Source organism: Nannospalax galili, unplaced genomic scaffold (genome assembly GCF_000622305.1).
Source record: "Nannospalax galili isolate Female #2095 unplaced genomic scaffold, S.galili_v1.0 scaffold809, whole genome shotgun sequence".
In the NCBI taxonomy this organism is placed as follows: Eukaryota; Metazoa; Chordata; class Mammalia; order Rodentia; family Spalacidae; genus Nannospalax; species Nannospalax galili.
Genome location: NW_008360015.1, coordinates 542,567 through 557,615, shown reverse-complemented (window position 1 = coordinate 557,615; position 15,049 = coordinate 542,567). Strand labels below are relative to the sequence as shown.

Genomic DNA, 15,049 nt, shown 5'->3' with positions numbered 1-15,049 from the left:
TGAGTGATGTGGGAGGGCCCAGCCCACTGTGGGTGGTGCCACCCCTGGGCAGGTGGGCCTGTGTTGCATAAGAAAGCATGCTGAGCAGGGGCCAAGGGAGCATGCCAGTAAGCAGTGTTCCTCCATGGCCTATGCTCCAGCTCCTGCTTCCAGGTTCCTGCCCTGAGTTCCTACCTTGGGCTCCCTGATGAACTGGGAGATGTAAGCTGAATAAACCCTTTCCTCCCCAAGTTGATAGTGGTCAGAGTATTTTGTCACAGAAATAAAGAACAAACTAGGACACTGGGGTTGTCAGGAGGAGAATCCAGGATCCTGGAGCAAAGGGCATTCAGGAGGAGAAGTAGGGTGGGGCTGGCTCCAGGCTGAGTCCCTGGTGACTGGTACCCCAGGTTGAGTTTGCAGCCACTCCCTCTCTACTGAATTCTGGACAGCTACCCTGAAAGAGCTCAGTGCCTGAAAGAACTCATTGCCTGCTAGGCAGACATGGCAGTCCCAGGGTCCTTAAGAGAGTCCTGCGTCCTTGCCACCCTGGCTTTCTGCCCCTCATAATTATCTTGCAATGTCTTTATCACAGGCTGGATGCCAGACCTTGAAAACCTAGGCCTCTTCCATGTCATGGTGGGCTTGAGGAATATACTTTCTAGATGTTTACAACCTGCCCTGAATATCCACCCTCCCAAAGGACTAGGTTGCTGTAATGATGATCCTGACTGTCAACCTGACAAGATTTGGAATGTCTAGGAAAAAGGTTTCTGGGAATGTCTGGAAGGGAGTTTCAAGAGAGTTTAACTAAGGTGGGAAGAACTTAATTAAGACCATCCCATGGACTGGGATACTGGACTGAATAAAAAGGAGAAAGCGAGCTGAGCACCAGCATTCATTTCTCTCTGCTTCCTGGCTGTGGAGGACATGTGACCAGCTGCCTCACGCTCCTTCCACCATGCCTCCCACCATGATGGACTGCACCCTCAAACTGTGAGCAAAAATACAACTTTCCCTTCCTTAAGTTGCTTTTTTTCAGGTATTTTGTCACAGCAGTGAGAAAAGTAATCAATACAGTTGTATCTTGGAGTACTGCAAAACCACCAGGGATGTAAGAAAGCCAAATAGTCAGAACAGGGTCACTTACAAGTGACAGAAAGGGAGCAGTGGAGGCTTCCTGCAAGGAAGGAAAACAGGAGCCACTAGGTTAGTTCAAGCCAGAGACCCTACGCTGGTTAACCTTGTCAACTTGGTTGGGTTGAGAGACATCTAGGTTAGTGAAAGATGCCTCTGGGTATGTCGGTGAGGATGCTTCTAGCAGTAGACTAGAGAGTCTAGACTGAGGGCTCTGACTTAATCAAGGGTTAAAGACATTAATTGGCTGAAGGGAAAAGAATTATGGAGGGTAGGATCTGGTTAGGGGAAGTGGGCTGGTAGAGGCATGTCTTTGAAGGATATAAGTGGCCCCTTCCTGTGACTTTTCTGTTTTCTGTCTTCATAGAGGTAAGCAGCCTCTGCCACACACTCCTACCACCATGATGTTCTGCCTTACCTCAAACAAAAAGCTAGGCCCCCAGATGACCATGACTGAAACCTCTAAACCAAGAGCCAAAATAATTAAAGGATTATTTAAGGGCTGGAGACATGGCTTAATGGATGAAGGTGCTTTTAACCAAGCTGGTGACCTGACTTCAATTACCAGGACTCACATGGTGGAAGGAGAGAACCAACTCCCACAAGTTGTCCCCTGACCTCCACATGTGCACTGTGATATAAACATGCCTTGCATACACAAATGGATTTTTTGTTGTTGTTGTTTGAGATAGGGTCTCCCTTGTAGCTCCAGCTAATCTGGAACTTGCTGTGTAGATCAAGCTGGCTTCAATATCACAGAAGTCCACCTGCCTCTGCCTTCCCAGTGCTAGGATTAAAGGTGTACGCTACCACCCCTGGAATAAATGAATTTTTAAAAAATAAAAAAAAAAAACAATACAAGTGGAGGACACCATTCAGCCCTTCAACCTGGTATTTTTTTCCTGCTTCCTCATTTCTAACCCTCCCCTAGGTGCCCCTCTCAACCAGAAGACAACTGGTATTCACATTTTTTGGTAATTTTTTTATTGATTTTCTATATTTAATACAGCATATCTTCATATGCCCCTCCCCATTGGTCCCTTCCCACAGGCCCTCCAGTGGAATTTATACATTCTGTCATTGGCATTAAGGCCTACTGGGTCAAGTTAGTGTCCCCAGACGTCCCTCAGTGCAAGTTCTTCCACTGAGGTCTAGTGGTATTCACTTTTAACCTGTTAATAAAGTGTCTGTCCTCAAGAGGCCCAGTCAATTCTATGGTGATCATTGATTTATTACAACTTCTCATCTCTGTGTTTTATTTTGTTTTGTTTTTTCTGAAGCAGAAGTATAGGATCTTGTGCAGCCCAATCTAGTCTTGACCTCACAATTCTCGTGCCTCCACTTCCCTAGCGCTGGGATTACCAGTGTACAGCACCATGCCAGGCTTTTATTTTGTTCTTTCTATTTCATGTGCCTTTTTAGTCTTCTTTGATTTACTCACATCCTAATTCAATGTTTCCCAGCAACTTATAAACTTGATTTCATTCCTGTCTTTAATAGCAACTCAAAATCTTGACAAATACGTAAACTTGTATTTACCTATCAAGACCTGGAAAACCTAGGCTGTCTTTTCATCATTCTTCCCCTCTTTGATATTTATATACTGAAATAATTTGGGGCTAAAAACATTTTTCAAATAGCAATTTTCTCATTAAGCTGTAGATTTTGCTGGAGTTTTTATTTTATTTTTATTTTATTTGTATTTATCTGTACATTGTGTGTGTGTTTGTGTGTGTATGGGGGGGGCCCACAGGGCCCCAGTCTTAAGAGGGCATTGGATACCCTGGAACTGGAGTTGTGAGCCACCTTGCATAGGTGCTGGGAACGGAACTTGGGTCCTCTGCAAGAACAGCAAGTGCTCTTCACTGTGCAAGTGCTCTTCACTCTTCCAGTCCTCTGCTGGTTTTATCATCTTTTTGTGCCTGTTTTGTGAGACAGGGTCACACTATGTAGTTCAGGCTGGTCTTGAACTTAGGACCCTCCTGCCTCAGCCTCCCCAGATGGGACTAAAAGCATGCCCTACCAAGCTTGGCTTTGCACATCATCTTTATCCTGGTCTTGCTGCTTGTGCTGAGGTGTATTTCTCCAGTTACTCAATGACTAGAATGAGAAGAAGTCCAAGTGGCTGGAATTTTGAGTCCCAGAATGTCTAAACATGTCATTGTTTCCTTTCATCGGTGACAGTCTGGACAGACAGAATTCTCAGTTCTAAGTCATTTTTCCTCAACTTGTGGAAGAAACTATTTCCCTACTGCCACTGATCAGCATTCCCCAGTAATAAGCTGATTTCGTTTTTAGTAGTCTGGTCTTTCCATCTTGGAAAGTCAATGAATTATTCTTTATCTACAAGTTTCATGATATTTTACTGAATGCATTTGTATATTGGCCTTCTAACTATTAATCCTACTTAGCATTTGGTGAATCTGAGGCTTTTAAAGATTTTTTTTCAAATTATATATGTATGTCTGTGTATGGGTTTGTACACATGAGTGCAGGGGCCAATGAAGTCCAGAAGAAGGTGTTGGTTCCTCTGGAGCTGAAGTTGTTCAACATGGGTGCTGGGAACTGAACTGGGGTCCTTTACAAAAGCAGAAAGCTCTCTTAACCACTAAGCCATCTCTCCAGACCCCTGAGGATTCTTATCTTAGTCTACTTCTGAAATAGTTCAAGGTTTCCTGAGAACATTCCCTGATCACTACATTCAATTCTCATCTTTGGGATTTCTACTGAACAAAATCTGGGTGACTGAACCTATCTTCTTATCTTGTTATATATGGTCTGTGAAAAACTGGGGAGAAGAGTTGAGGAGACAGCTCAGTGGGTAAAGTGCCTGCTGCATAAGCATGAGGTTCTGAGTTTGGATCCTTCACACCCACATAAAAAGCTGGGTGTAGTAGCACATGTCTTTAATCCCAGTGCTAGGAGGTGGGAACAGGAGGATTCCTGGAACTCGCTGGGCAGCAAGTCTAGTTCAAATGGCAAACTCCAGGTTTCATGAGAGACCATCTCAAAAAATAAAATAGAAAGTCATAGAGGAAAATGCCTGATGTTGACCTATATGCATATGCATATGGATCTACACACATACAGTGTGTGGAAAATTATACCTCTGACTTTTCTAGCTCATGACTCCACTCTCCAGCCATCCTCTCCGTCACAGTCCAGGCTCAGGCTACTGCATTGACATTCTTTATTTCGGAGGTTCGTTCTCTCTCTCTCTCTCTCTCTCTCTCTCTCTCTCTCTCTCTCTCTCTCTCTCACATGGGTCGTTCTCTCTCTCTCTCTCTCTCTCTCTCTCTCTCTCTCTCTCTCTCTCTCTCTCACACACACACACACACACATTTTGTATCATGGAGTAGAAACATGCTACCCAATTTATTTGATGATAATTATAATACATACAAATATCCTATTCTTAGAAGTTTCCCTTGTATTGATTCTATTATGTTTGTTTCCTCCATTGTTATTTCTACTGTTTGTCCAGCCCCATGTCCCTTTCAGGTACTGGTTTCTTCAAATGCTTGGTACAACTTGGTTGGGCAAGCTTATTTCCATAGTCAAGAGTCACTGATAGAGCAGGGGATGTGGCTCAGTTGATAGAGTGCTTGCCTAGAATGCATGAGGCCTTGAGTTTGATTCCTATCACTTTGGAAACTGGACATGGTGGCATATACCTGTAATCCCAGCACTCAGGAGGTAGAGGCAGGAGGACTGAGTTCAAGGTCATCTTTGGCTATGTAGCAAGTCCTAGGTCAGCTTAGGATACATGAGACCCTATCTCAAAAAGATCTATTTTCCATTTTCACTGAAGTTACCTCCAGTGATTTGGCAGAGTAGCACACAGGAGGCCTGTGTCCAGGGCTGACCTCCAGCAGGGGCTAACCTCCAGCAGGGCCACTGCTCCTCCTTGGGCTGCCAGTCATACTGGATGTTGCCCTCTTGCTTCTCAGTTCCAGGGGGCCCTGTACCTGAGACTGGTAAACAGTCTCTAAGTCCCAATGCTGCCCTAATTCCCTGCATCTGCCCCCATGGAGCCTGCTGACTCCAGGGCTCTCTCACATCCTGCCACAGTTTGTTCCTATATATGACCTGGGCATCCTTCCTTCCTCAGCTGATGTCTTCCTTCTCAAAAGGAGGTGTCGATTTCTAGTCCATAAACAGTCTCTAAGTCCCAATGCTGCCCCAATTCCCTGCATCTGCCCCCATGGAGCCTGCTGACTCCAGGGCTCTCTCACGTCCTGCCACAGTTTGTTCCTATATATGACCTGGGCATCCTTCCTTCCTCAGCTGATGTCTTCCTTCTCAAAAGGAGGTGTCGATTTCTAGTCCACTGAGTGAAGTCCCACTTGCTGTAGATTTGTGTATTTTATTTTTAAGGCATTTCTAGGGCACTGGGAATAAAAGGGAGAAGCAGTAATGTGTTTTCAGCTTCCTTGATCTAATCAAACCTTTCCTCTGGTTTATTTATAAACCTAAGTGCTACTTCTAGAATCTACTGCAGTGAACAAAACCAAAGGTCCTTGCTTAAAGTGTCATCACTCAGAGATTTAAATTTCCTCCTAACCTGAAAGGCTTTACTTACTCTGACAATTTCCTTGTGCTTCCCAGTGTTTCATGGTTCAGTAAGACCTGGGAAGTAAATGTAGTTCTGGATTCCATCTGAAGGAAAGTGAGTTTATCTGGTGTGTTTATGTTAAATGTATGTGTCCCTCAAAACTCACACATTGAAACACCCAAACCCACATGATAGCCTATGAAGGAAGGGTCTTTGAGGGTAATCAGGGTGCAATACAGTCATTTGGGCAGGGCAGCCTGGTCTGGAGGATTTGTGCCCTCAGGAAGAGAAACCCTAGAGTCAGCTTGCTCCACACCCTGGCTATGAGAAGATTCAGCAAGAAGGGAGCCATCCACAAATGGAAAGAGAGCCCTCACCAGAACCCAACTATGCAGGCAACTCTGATCTCAGACTTGTAGCCCCTAGAACTATAAGAAATGTTTTTGCTTAAGACCTTCCAGTCTAGGTGTAGGTATTTCATTTTTGAAGGTAAGGGTCTCATGTATCCCAGACTGTCTTCCATTTGGCTTTGTAGCCAAAGATAACTTTGAGCTTTTGATCCTCCTGCTCTCACCCTTCCCTGGGTGCTACAGGTGGTACAGGCATGTACCACCACACCTGGTTTTCGGACCATGGTACTTTGTGACAGCAGATAAGCTGACTAAGGCAAGTGCCACAACTAGCTCTTCAGAACCAAATGATTTTGGTAATTTTTTCCCAGCCAAAAGTCATATGCGGACTAAATGAACCTTCTGCTTTCAGTGAGCAACATAATTACAAATAAATAGTTGAATAGAACCAGTAATTAGTATAAATATATTGATGTAAAGAGATATACAAAAAGAAGCCTACTGAGCAATTTTAGCACAGTCTGATTAAACTTCAACTTCCTTGCATGTGGCAAGCAGATGCCACAGGGCTGTCTAGAGTGCCTAGACTTGGAGCTCCCTCCAAACTCAGCCCAAGGGCTCCACAGGATTCCATCCACACTCAGAACCCCATACTATGACAAAGGCTTTTGGGTCCAGGAGCATATCTTCTTTATCCTGCTCATGACAAAATGCAACATCAACTCCATCTTTTCATGAGATAACTCCTTTGTCCAAAGGGAATCATAGCTGCTAAAAAATCAACCTATCAATCAGTCACATGCTGGAAATCTGGAACTATTCACTCACCTTTTTGGGGTCCATGTTGAATTTCTTTCTTCCCATGGCTATCTGCTTATTCCTCTGAGTAGTTTTGCTATTGGTATGAAATGATTTTAAAATCATTAGTGAGTACATTCACAGAGTACAGTGGAGTCACCCTTCCATTCACGTCCCCTCTCAGAACAATATAAGAATAGACAAAACAATCGTGCCTAGCATCCACCCTCCAGAGCCATGGCAGCTGCTATGCATCTTTTTTACATGCAGTATCATACTTGAGAAATGATAATGCTGAAAAATAGTGACTTTTTTAAAATAAAAAGGCATGGTTCCTTATGGTATCAAAAGGTTAGTTCTGGGCAGTTCACTCTGAGTTACTGTGCTTATACTCAACCAACAAAAGTAGGTGAGGACTTGGATAAAGTTGAGGGTCGATCCACTTCCACAAGAAGGCAGGAGCAGCAGGCAGGGAGGAGGATGGACAACTCCACAGGACCTACTTCCCAGGCCTGCCCTTGAGATCCTGCTGCAGCTCCAGTTAGTAAGCTCAAATGGAGGGAGGCCGGCAGCAGAAACAAAGAGGGTCAGTAACCAGAGTCCACCCATGAACTGCTTACCTCTCCTCCACAGAAGTCAGGTTGTCAATCTCTGTCATCACTTCTGCAATTTCATATTTCAGCCTCTGTCAAAAAAGCAGGAATTTGAATCATGAGGTATCTTAACTGCCCTACACTCCTAGGCTCAGAGACAAGCTCCCTCAGGGCTCACCTGAGCATCACCGGGCCAGAAACTCAACATTCATATCAGTACAGGCAGACTCAATGCCTGAGGTAGCAGAGCCTAAGAAAACTGACATAGAAAACAACACTACCTCTCATCAGACAGGTCACGGGACCAGCCAGGCAGGCTCTGAAGGGCTTGTGTGAAAAATCAAGGAGGTGTGAAAATGTAAGACACAACGTAGTCTCCCAGGTAACTGGTTCCTCCAAGGGGTGGGGCCTACTGCGGAAAATGAACTGGGGATGGGTTTTCTGTGCTATCTTGGGACGGAAGCTGCAAGCTGGGAGGAATGCTCCCAGCCCCAGCAGAGGGTGTAAAGAAAGAGATGGCCCTGGCCCCTCACCTGCATGGACCTGAGAGGGGGCATTTACCGACCTGGGAGGAGACTGCGGGCCCAAGATGCGTGGGCAAAAGTTAATGGAGACTATGGGCAGCTGCGGAAGCATCTGAAGTGGCAGGCTCTGAGCCAAGGTGCAAAAGTGTTTGTCTCTGTGTAAGTTCCCCCATTTACCCCCTCCCTGAGGGCATAATAAATTCACATTAAAATATATTATATGGCTTTTCTGATTGTACAAGAGACCCTGAGAGAACTCTGGTGACGCACGTAAAGGTAGTAGCATCCTGGGCTCACTTCACTGCAGCTATCCACGCTAGAGGGCCTGGTGGCCTGCCTTCTCAGGGGAAGCATGTTGACGTAGGTTTGTGTATCAACAGTCTCGTGATTATTTCACTTCATGAGGGACAAAGCCCCAAGAAAAAAGCCCAACTCAGAGACACCAGAAACAGAGGGGACAAAAACAGTATGGTCCTCGCTGGGGGCTTCCCCTTGGGAGCTGCTAGGCCTCCCTGGACTCTGCATCCTCAGTGACAGAAGGAAGTACCAGAGCTCAATGAAGATTCCATATTAGTTAGCAGAGTGACTCCTAGTGTCCAAATGATATCCACTTACTCTTTAGCTAAAGGACTAAATGGGTTGCAGAATTTTTCCAAGAATGCAGGTCAACCTTAGAATCAGATACCCACAAATTATCTCTTAAGTACAAAGAAATTTTTATTATTCAGAACCCTATTACGTGTGTGCCAAGAAATTCAGACTTCAAAAGCAAGTTCCTAGAAAGGCGCTATTGTTGGGGACAAGGCCCTACAGTGAGTGGCCTATGAGGCCACATGTATTTTGGCAATGACAATGACTAGGAAGTGTCTCGAAAAAAGCCACACGACTGACCTTTCTAAGGAAGAAGGATCCAGGAGGCCTCTGGATAGTCTCCATAACACCACAGGCACCCCAGCTCTGAAACTGTGGCTTTATTCATTTGCCTGTCCTGTGGGATACCCCCTCCACCCTGCCTCTGAGCCAAGTACACAAGTGTGGGAAGGGCAGCATTTGTGCACTTATGCTTTATTCGTCTTTGTCCAACCTGTCATTCTGCTCCTATCACCTAGAAGGCACTTGGTATACAGCTGGAATCCAATACATGCTTGTCCATTCATTCAAAGGCTCTCTGATGGCCTATTAAAAAGGGCAACTGAGCTGGGCATGGTGGCGCAAGCCTGGAATCCCAGCACTTGGGAGGCAAAGGCAGGTGGATCTCTATGAGTTCAAGGCCAGCCTGGTCTACACAGTGAGTTCCAGGACAGCTGGGGCTACAGGGAGACCCTGCTTCAAAAAGACAAAAAAAGGGGGGGGGGGCAACTGTTCCAGGCTGTGATTTGGGCCACAAGGGGATAGCTGTAGATTATATTTCCACTATCTTGGTTTCTAGTTCAGTCTGTGCTATCTGGAATGGGCAGTCAGCCTGGAGAACTTCACCAGCTTGGAGAGCTCTTTGCTGGTCTCTGTACGGTTCTCATACACACACTGAGTGTCCACTTTTCACATTCTCTCTAAGCTACGCTATTCACTATTCCACCCAAATTCAAAAGCTAAGAAGTTTGGCTCTTATTGTTGCTTTACCTCAATGTCATCAATAAGTTCCTTTTTTCTTCGACGAATATCCAAAAGTTCTTCTCTCTCTTCTAATGACAGGTCTTCAGGGACTGAGAGGAGGAGAGAAAAAAAGTTCAACGACTTTGGGGGAAAAAAAATCTAGTAATGCTGGTAAGACTGAAAGTGGGAGGTCTGGCTGGAAGGCAGTTTGGAAAGCTTCTGATGCCCCCTCTCCTGCTCTCTCCACAGAAGGCGGTTTATCTCAAGGGAAACAGAAGCTAAAGGTCAGGAATCACACCTGAGGGTACTCCACACCACCAAAACTAAGGGGTAAGACAAACACTGACACTTCCCCCAAGTCTTACCCATGGCCTCCCTCCTCCCCACACTGCCCTGACTAGAGGCTGAAATGAGGAGACACTTCTTTGAACCCTCTCACCCCCTGTAGGTCTACAGACACTGACATTGGAGGCTGGTGGCAAACCCAACAGCACCCAGCAGGGAATAGTCAGCAAGGCCTACCTGCTGCTCTCAGTCTCGGATTGCTTCTTAGCCCTTTACTCTCAAAGTGCTAAGCCTCTAACACATAAAACACCTACCGAACCAGACACAGAAAGCTAAGAAAGGTCAAAGTGGTTACACATTTGGGGAGTAAGAGATGCTATGGGAAGGCAGGGTGCTGCTGGCCTCCCACTCAAGCCCCACCACAAGCCTTACAGAACCAGGAACTTTCTAGTGCACAGCTAACTGATACTTTATAAAAATGCCTGTAAAGTTCACCAGATTGGCCTGGCCAGGGGTATGGGGGCATGGTCTGCTGGAAATATAAATGGGCACAGCTACTTTTAGAAAACAATTAGGTACTGTCTGACAGTATCAAAGATGCACATGCTATGACCCAGCAATTTTATTCTAGATATATGCATTAGAAAGACTCTCTAGCCATGCAATAATGTCAAAGCACATCTTATAGCTTAAAAAAAAATTAAATGCCCAACCACAGTAGAATGGGTAAATGTGTTAGAATCCAAAATGAAAGTGAAAGTGAGTAAAGTATAAGCAACAGATGATCTCAAGAAAATAATGTAGCCATGAAGAATTTATCTATAAACCTCAGAAACAAACAAAATTAACATATTGTTTAGGTATTGCCTTGGTTTCATTTCCTGTTGTGATAAAAATATACTGACAAAAGCACCTTCAGGGAGAGAAGGTTTATTTAGCTCACAATTCCAGGTGACAGTCCATCATTCACTCCAGGGAAGGCAGAATGGCATGGCCTTAAAGCACCTCATCACATTCCATCCACAGTCAAAAGCAGAGAGAGATAAATTACTGTATGCTGGTGCTCAGCTCACTTATTTCAGTCCAGTGTTGCGCCCTTGAAATAGGGCTGCCTACAATCAGGGCAGGTAGGTCTTCCCACCTCAATTAACCCAATTAAGAAAATCCCTCACAGGCTGGAGAGATGGCTCAGCGGTTAAGAGCACTGGCTGCTCTTGCAGAGGACCTGGCAGCTACCAACTGTGCTAGCTTGCTTTAGTGTCAACCTGACACACCTGGATTGAGGGAGCCTCAAATGGGGAACTATCTCCACTGGACTGACCTGTGGCCATGCTGTGGGGCATTTTTTTTTCATTATTGAGTGATGTGGGAGGGCCCAGCCCACTGTGAATGGTGCCACCCCTTGGCAAGTGGTCCTGTATTATATAAGAAACAAGTTGAGCAAGCCAGTAAGCAGTATTCTTCCATGGCCTGTGCTTCACCTCATGTCTCCAAGTTCCTGCCTTGAGTTCCTAGCTCCTTCAGTAATGGACTATGACCTAGGAGATGTAAGTGGAATAAACCCTTTCTGCCCCAAGTTGGTATTGGTCTGAGTACTTTGTCACAGCAATGGAGAAACAAACTAGAACAACAACCTCTGTAACTCCAGTTCCAGGGGATCTGACACCATTTTCTGACCTCCATGGGCACTGCATGACACAGGTGCACTTATATACATGCAATCAATACACTTATACACATAAAAAATAAAATTAAAATATTTTTCAAAAAAGAAAAGGAAAAAGAAAATCCTTCATACCCATGCCCACAGGCCAACCTAATCTAGATAATTCTTCACTGAAACTCCCTTTCTAGGTGATTCCAGATTATGTTAAATTGCCTTGGGTTGGGGGGGGTGGCAGTTGGCATAGACATCCCATCTAGGGCATAGACATCCCATTTAGGGCTGAGCAGTCAATGAGGAAAGATTTATTACTTACTGAATTAGATGAGGCTACATGGTTTTAAGAGGCTATCTCAACCAAACTCCTCAAAATAACATGAGAACAGTTATTTTCCTGGAGAAGAAACATTTGAAGAAATAATGACTGCAGTGCCACAAATCTGATGAAAGGCACGAATAGACACATCCAAGATGCTCAACACATACCAAGCAGGAAAAACTCAGAGATGTAGAAAATCATGCAACATGCTTTGGGCGAGACAAGGCGCTCAGCAAGGTCACTGGGAACCCAGTGTTTCAATTCTGTCTTGCAAAGTGCCACACTCACTCTGAAACTGGCTTCTTTCCTGCTAGACTCTACCTCAGAAGCTAAGACTATATGCCTCCTCACTCTAGAACTTTCTCAAGCTTTTCACCAGCAGATTTCATAAAGCCTTTCCTCAATTCTCACTGGCCCACCCTCTCTCAGGGCTCAGCGTGCACTATTCAGCAGAGGTAGAAGGAATATCCATCATTCAACACACAGCATTCAAAGGGAAGACACAAAAGGAGCAAAGAATGTACACTGGAGAAAACCAGCAATGTTCAATGCCCAGACAGATTAAATATTGGCAAGCACATAGTTCTCCTACCAAAAAGAAAACATTTAACAAAAAGAACATTTCTAAGAGCAGTCAGCTGGATACCATCCAAATCCTAGAGAATAGATGTACTTGAAGATTCAAGTCAAGCCTGTCAACAACATGGCTTGGTCTCCTAAAAGCAACCACCTAAGAAAAGATTTTTCTTCTGCTCAATTCTCCTACATACCTACATAAAAACAAGAGTCTGAAAGCACAGTACTTCAATCACTTACAGACACTTGTGTTTCTTCTACAAAGTCTACCAACAATTTTCTTCCTCCTGTCCTCAGGAGAAGTAGGGTTGCTAACAGACTTAACAGAGGAATAGAAACACTAGAACAATATGATTCTAAAGAGCCCAATGTTCCTCCAATCAGAAACTTTCATGGATTTCCTGGATTTTTCTCTTCCAACAATGTCTATCTTTTCATGGCCTTTAATGCACTAAGGAGTTAAACAATAGTGTTGACCATTACCAGTAACTCCAAACAGAATCTGCATGCCTAAAACAAAGAAAGGGGCTTAAAGGCATGACTCAGCAGGTAAAGGCACCTGCCACCAAGCAAGCCTGATCACCCAAGTTCAATCTTCAGGGCCCACATGGTAGAAGGAGAGAATCAACTCCTAAAAGCTGTTCTCTGGCCTCCATGTCTGTTATGGGTGTATGCGTGTGCTTACATGCATGCAGGTACAGATACACTTACATGCATGTAGGCATAACATTCATACACATAAAATAAAAATAATAAATAGAAAAAATATTTTCTAAAAAGCTTAGCAAAATAACAATCATTGCATCTATTTGATTTGTTATCAATTTTATATTCAGAACTTGAAACACTCATGCACATAAAAATAAATATTTTAAGAATAAATAAAAAGGCTATTTCAGGGATGGGGTAGAGTGCATGCTTAGCATGTGCAAGGCCCTGAGTTCAGTGCCTGGCATAAAAAGGAGAGATAAGACTAAACCATTAAAAGAATAAAGTATGCAATGAAATATTTCTGGACCAATATTGGCACAGCTTCTGTGCCATCCTGTATTTCTTTTTTATGTGTATGAGTGTTTTGCCTGCATGTATGTAAATGCACCAGTATGTGCAATGCATGCAGAAGCCAAAAGAGGGCATCGAGTTCCCTAGGACCTGCATCAGGGATGGTTCTTAGTTGCCATATGGGTGCTGGGAACTGAACCTGAGTCCTCTGCAAGAGCAGCCAGTGCTCTAAATGACCGAGCCATCTCTACAGCCCCCCATTATTTCTTAAGACACCCAGGATGCACTAGCTGTTTAGTGACGTTCTATCAGCATTTCTGCAACCAAAGAAACCCTGTGTTCACAAATCTGCTGATACACAGGCCATTTCACATGCCCAAGTGCCAGGTCTTTCTGAGACAGGGTCTCCCTGTAGCCCCAGCTGGCCTGGAACTCACTATGTAGACCAGGCTGGCCTTGAACTCACAGAGGCATACACCACCACACCCAGCCTAGTTCTGTTTTTCTAACCCAAAAATTTTCTGTGCCAATATCTATCAACAATAATAATGGTTGGTGACATAGCAAGTAATAGATTTCTTCAAATATATTTTGAGTGACTAATCAGTCTAAGATGTGTTACAATGGGATGCATAATATTCAAAAAGTCAGGGTGGAGCTGGAGAGATGGTTCAATGGTTAAGAGCACCTGCTGTTCTTTCAGGGGACCTGGGTTTGGTTCCTGTACGTGACATGACATTTGATAATAAACTATACTAAAAGTACATATCAGAGGGGCTAGGGAGATGTCTCCATGGGTAGGAGCACTTGCTATGCAAGCATGAGGACCTGAGTTCAAATCCCCAGGACACACATAAAAAGCTAGGCTCGTATAATCCACCACTGCAGGGGGCAGGGCAGAGACAAGAGGACTACTGGGGCTTTCTGGTCACCAGACTAGCTCCAGGTCCAGTGAGAGACTTTGTCTCAAGGGAAGGCAAAGTGACAAAGCAGGACACCTGGCTTCCTCCTCTGGTCTTGACATATGCCTCCAAACATACTTCAACACATACATACATCACATACTCTCATATGTGTGTACAGAGAGAGAGAAAGAACATATTATAAACCTTGAACCAAATTAACAAAATTTGCAATAACAATATTGTATCAAGAGACTCAGAATTGGGGCTGGAGAGATGGCTCAGTGGTTAAGACCACTGATTGCCCTTGCAGAGGACCCAGGTTCTCATCCCAGCACCTAGATGGCAGCTAACAACTGTCCAGTAACACCAATTCCAGGAGAGTCTGATGCCGTCTTCTGGCCTCTGCAGGCACTGCATAACAGGTACACTTATGTGCAGGCAAAACAGCTCATACACATAAAACATTAAATAAACATTTTAAAAAAGAAATTCAGAATTGCTGGGCATGGTGGCACATGCCTTTAATCCCAGCAGAGACAGAGGTAGGAGGATCTCTGTGAGATAGAAGCCAGCCTGGAATACATAGCGAATTCTAGGCCAGTTGGTGCTACACAGCTACACAGTGAGACCCTGTGCTAAACAAACAAACAAACAAACAAACAAAAACAGTATCTCCAAGATAAAGTACTTTCTAACAAAGAAATGTGACAGATCCTACCAAAAAGCTATGATTTTTCTGGATTACTGCTATAAGTATCTAATACCAAATA

At 44.4% G+C, this 15,049-nt stretch overlaps 1 protein-coding gene across 3 annotated transcripts in view; it reads right to left on the bottom strand.

Moving 5' to 3' along the window:
• The window catches only part of Cyth3 (cytohesin 3), a 98,959-nt gene that overhangs the window by 21,855 nt on the left and 62,055 nt on the right, over positions 1-15,049 (bottom strand). For all 3 annotated transcript variants that reach the window (XM_008824006.3, XM_029559116.1, XM_029559115.1), the window contains exons 2-4: positions 9,557-9,639; positions 7,440-7,504; positions 6,850-6,916 (exon numbers count right to left, since the gene is read on the bottom strand). In XM_008824006.3, the coding sequence (XP_008822228.1) occupies positions 6,850-6,916; positions 7,440-7,504; positions 9,557-9,639 (215 nt within the window). The remainder of the gene's footprint in view (positions 1-6,849; positions 6,917-7,439; positions 7,505-9,556; positions 9,640-15,049) is intronic.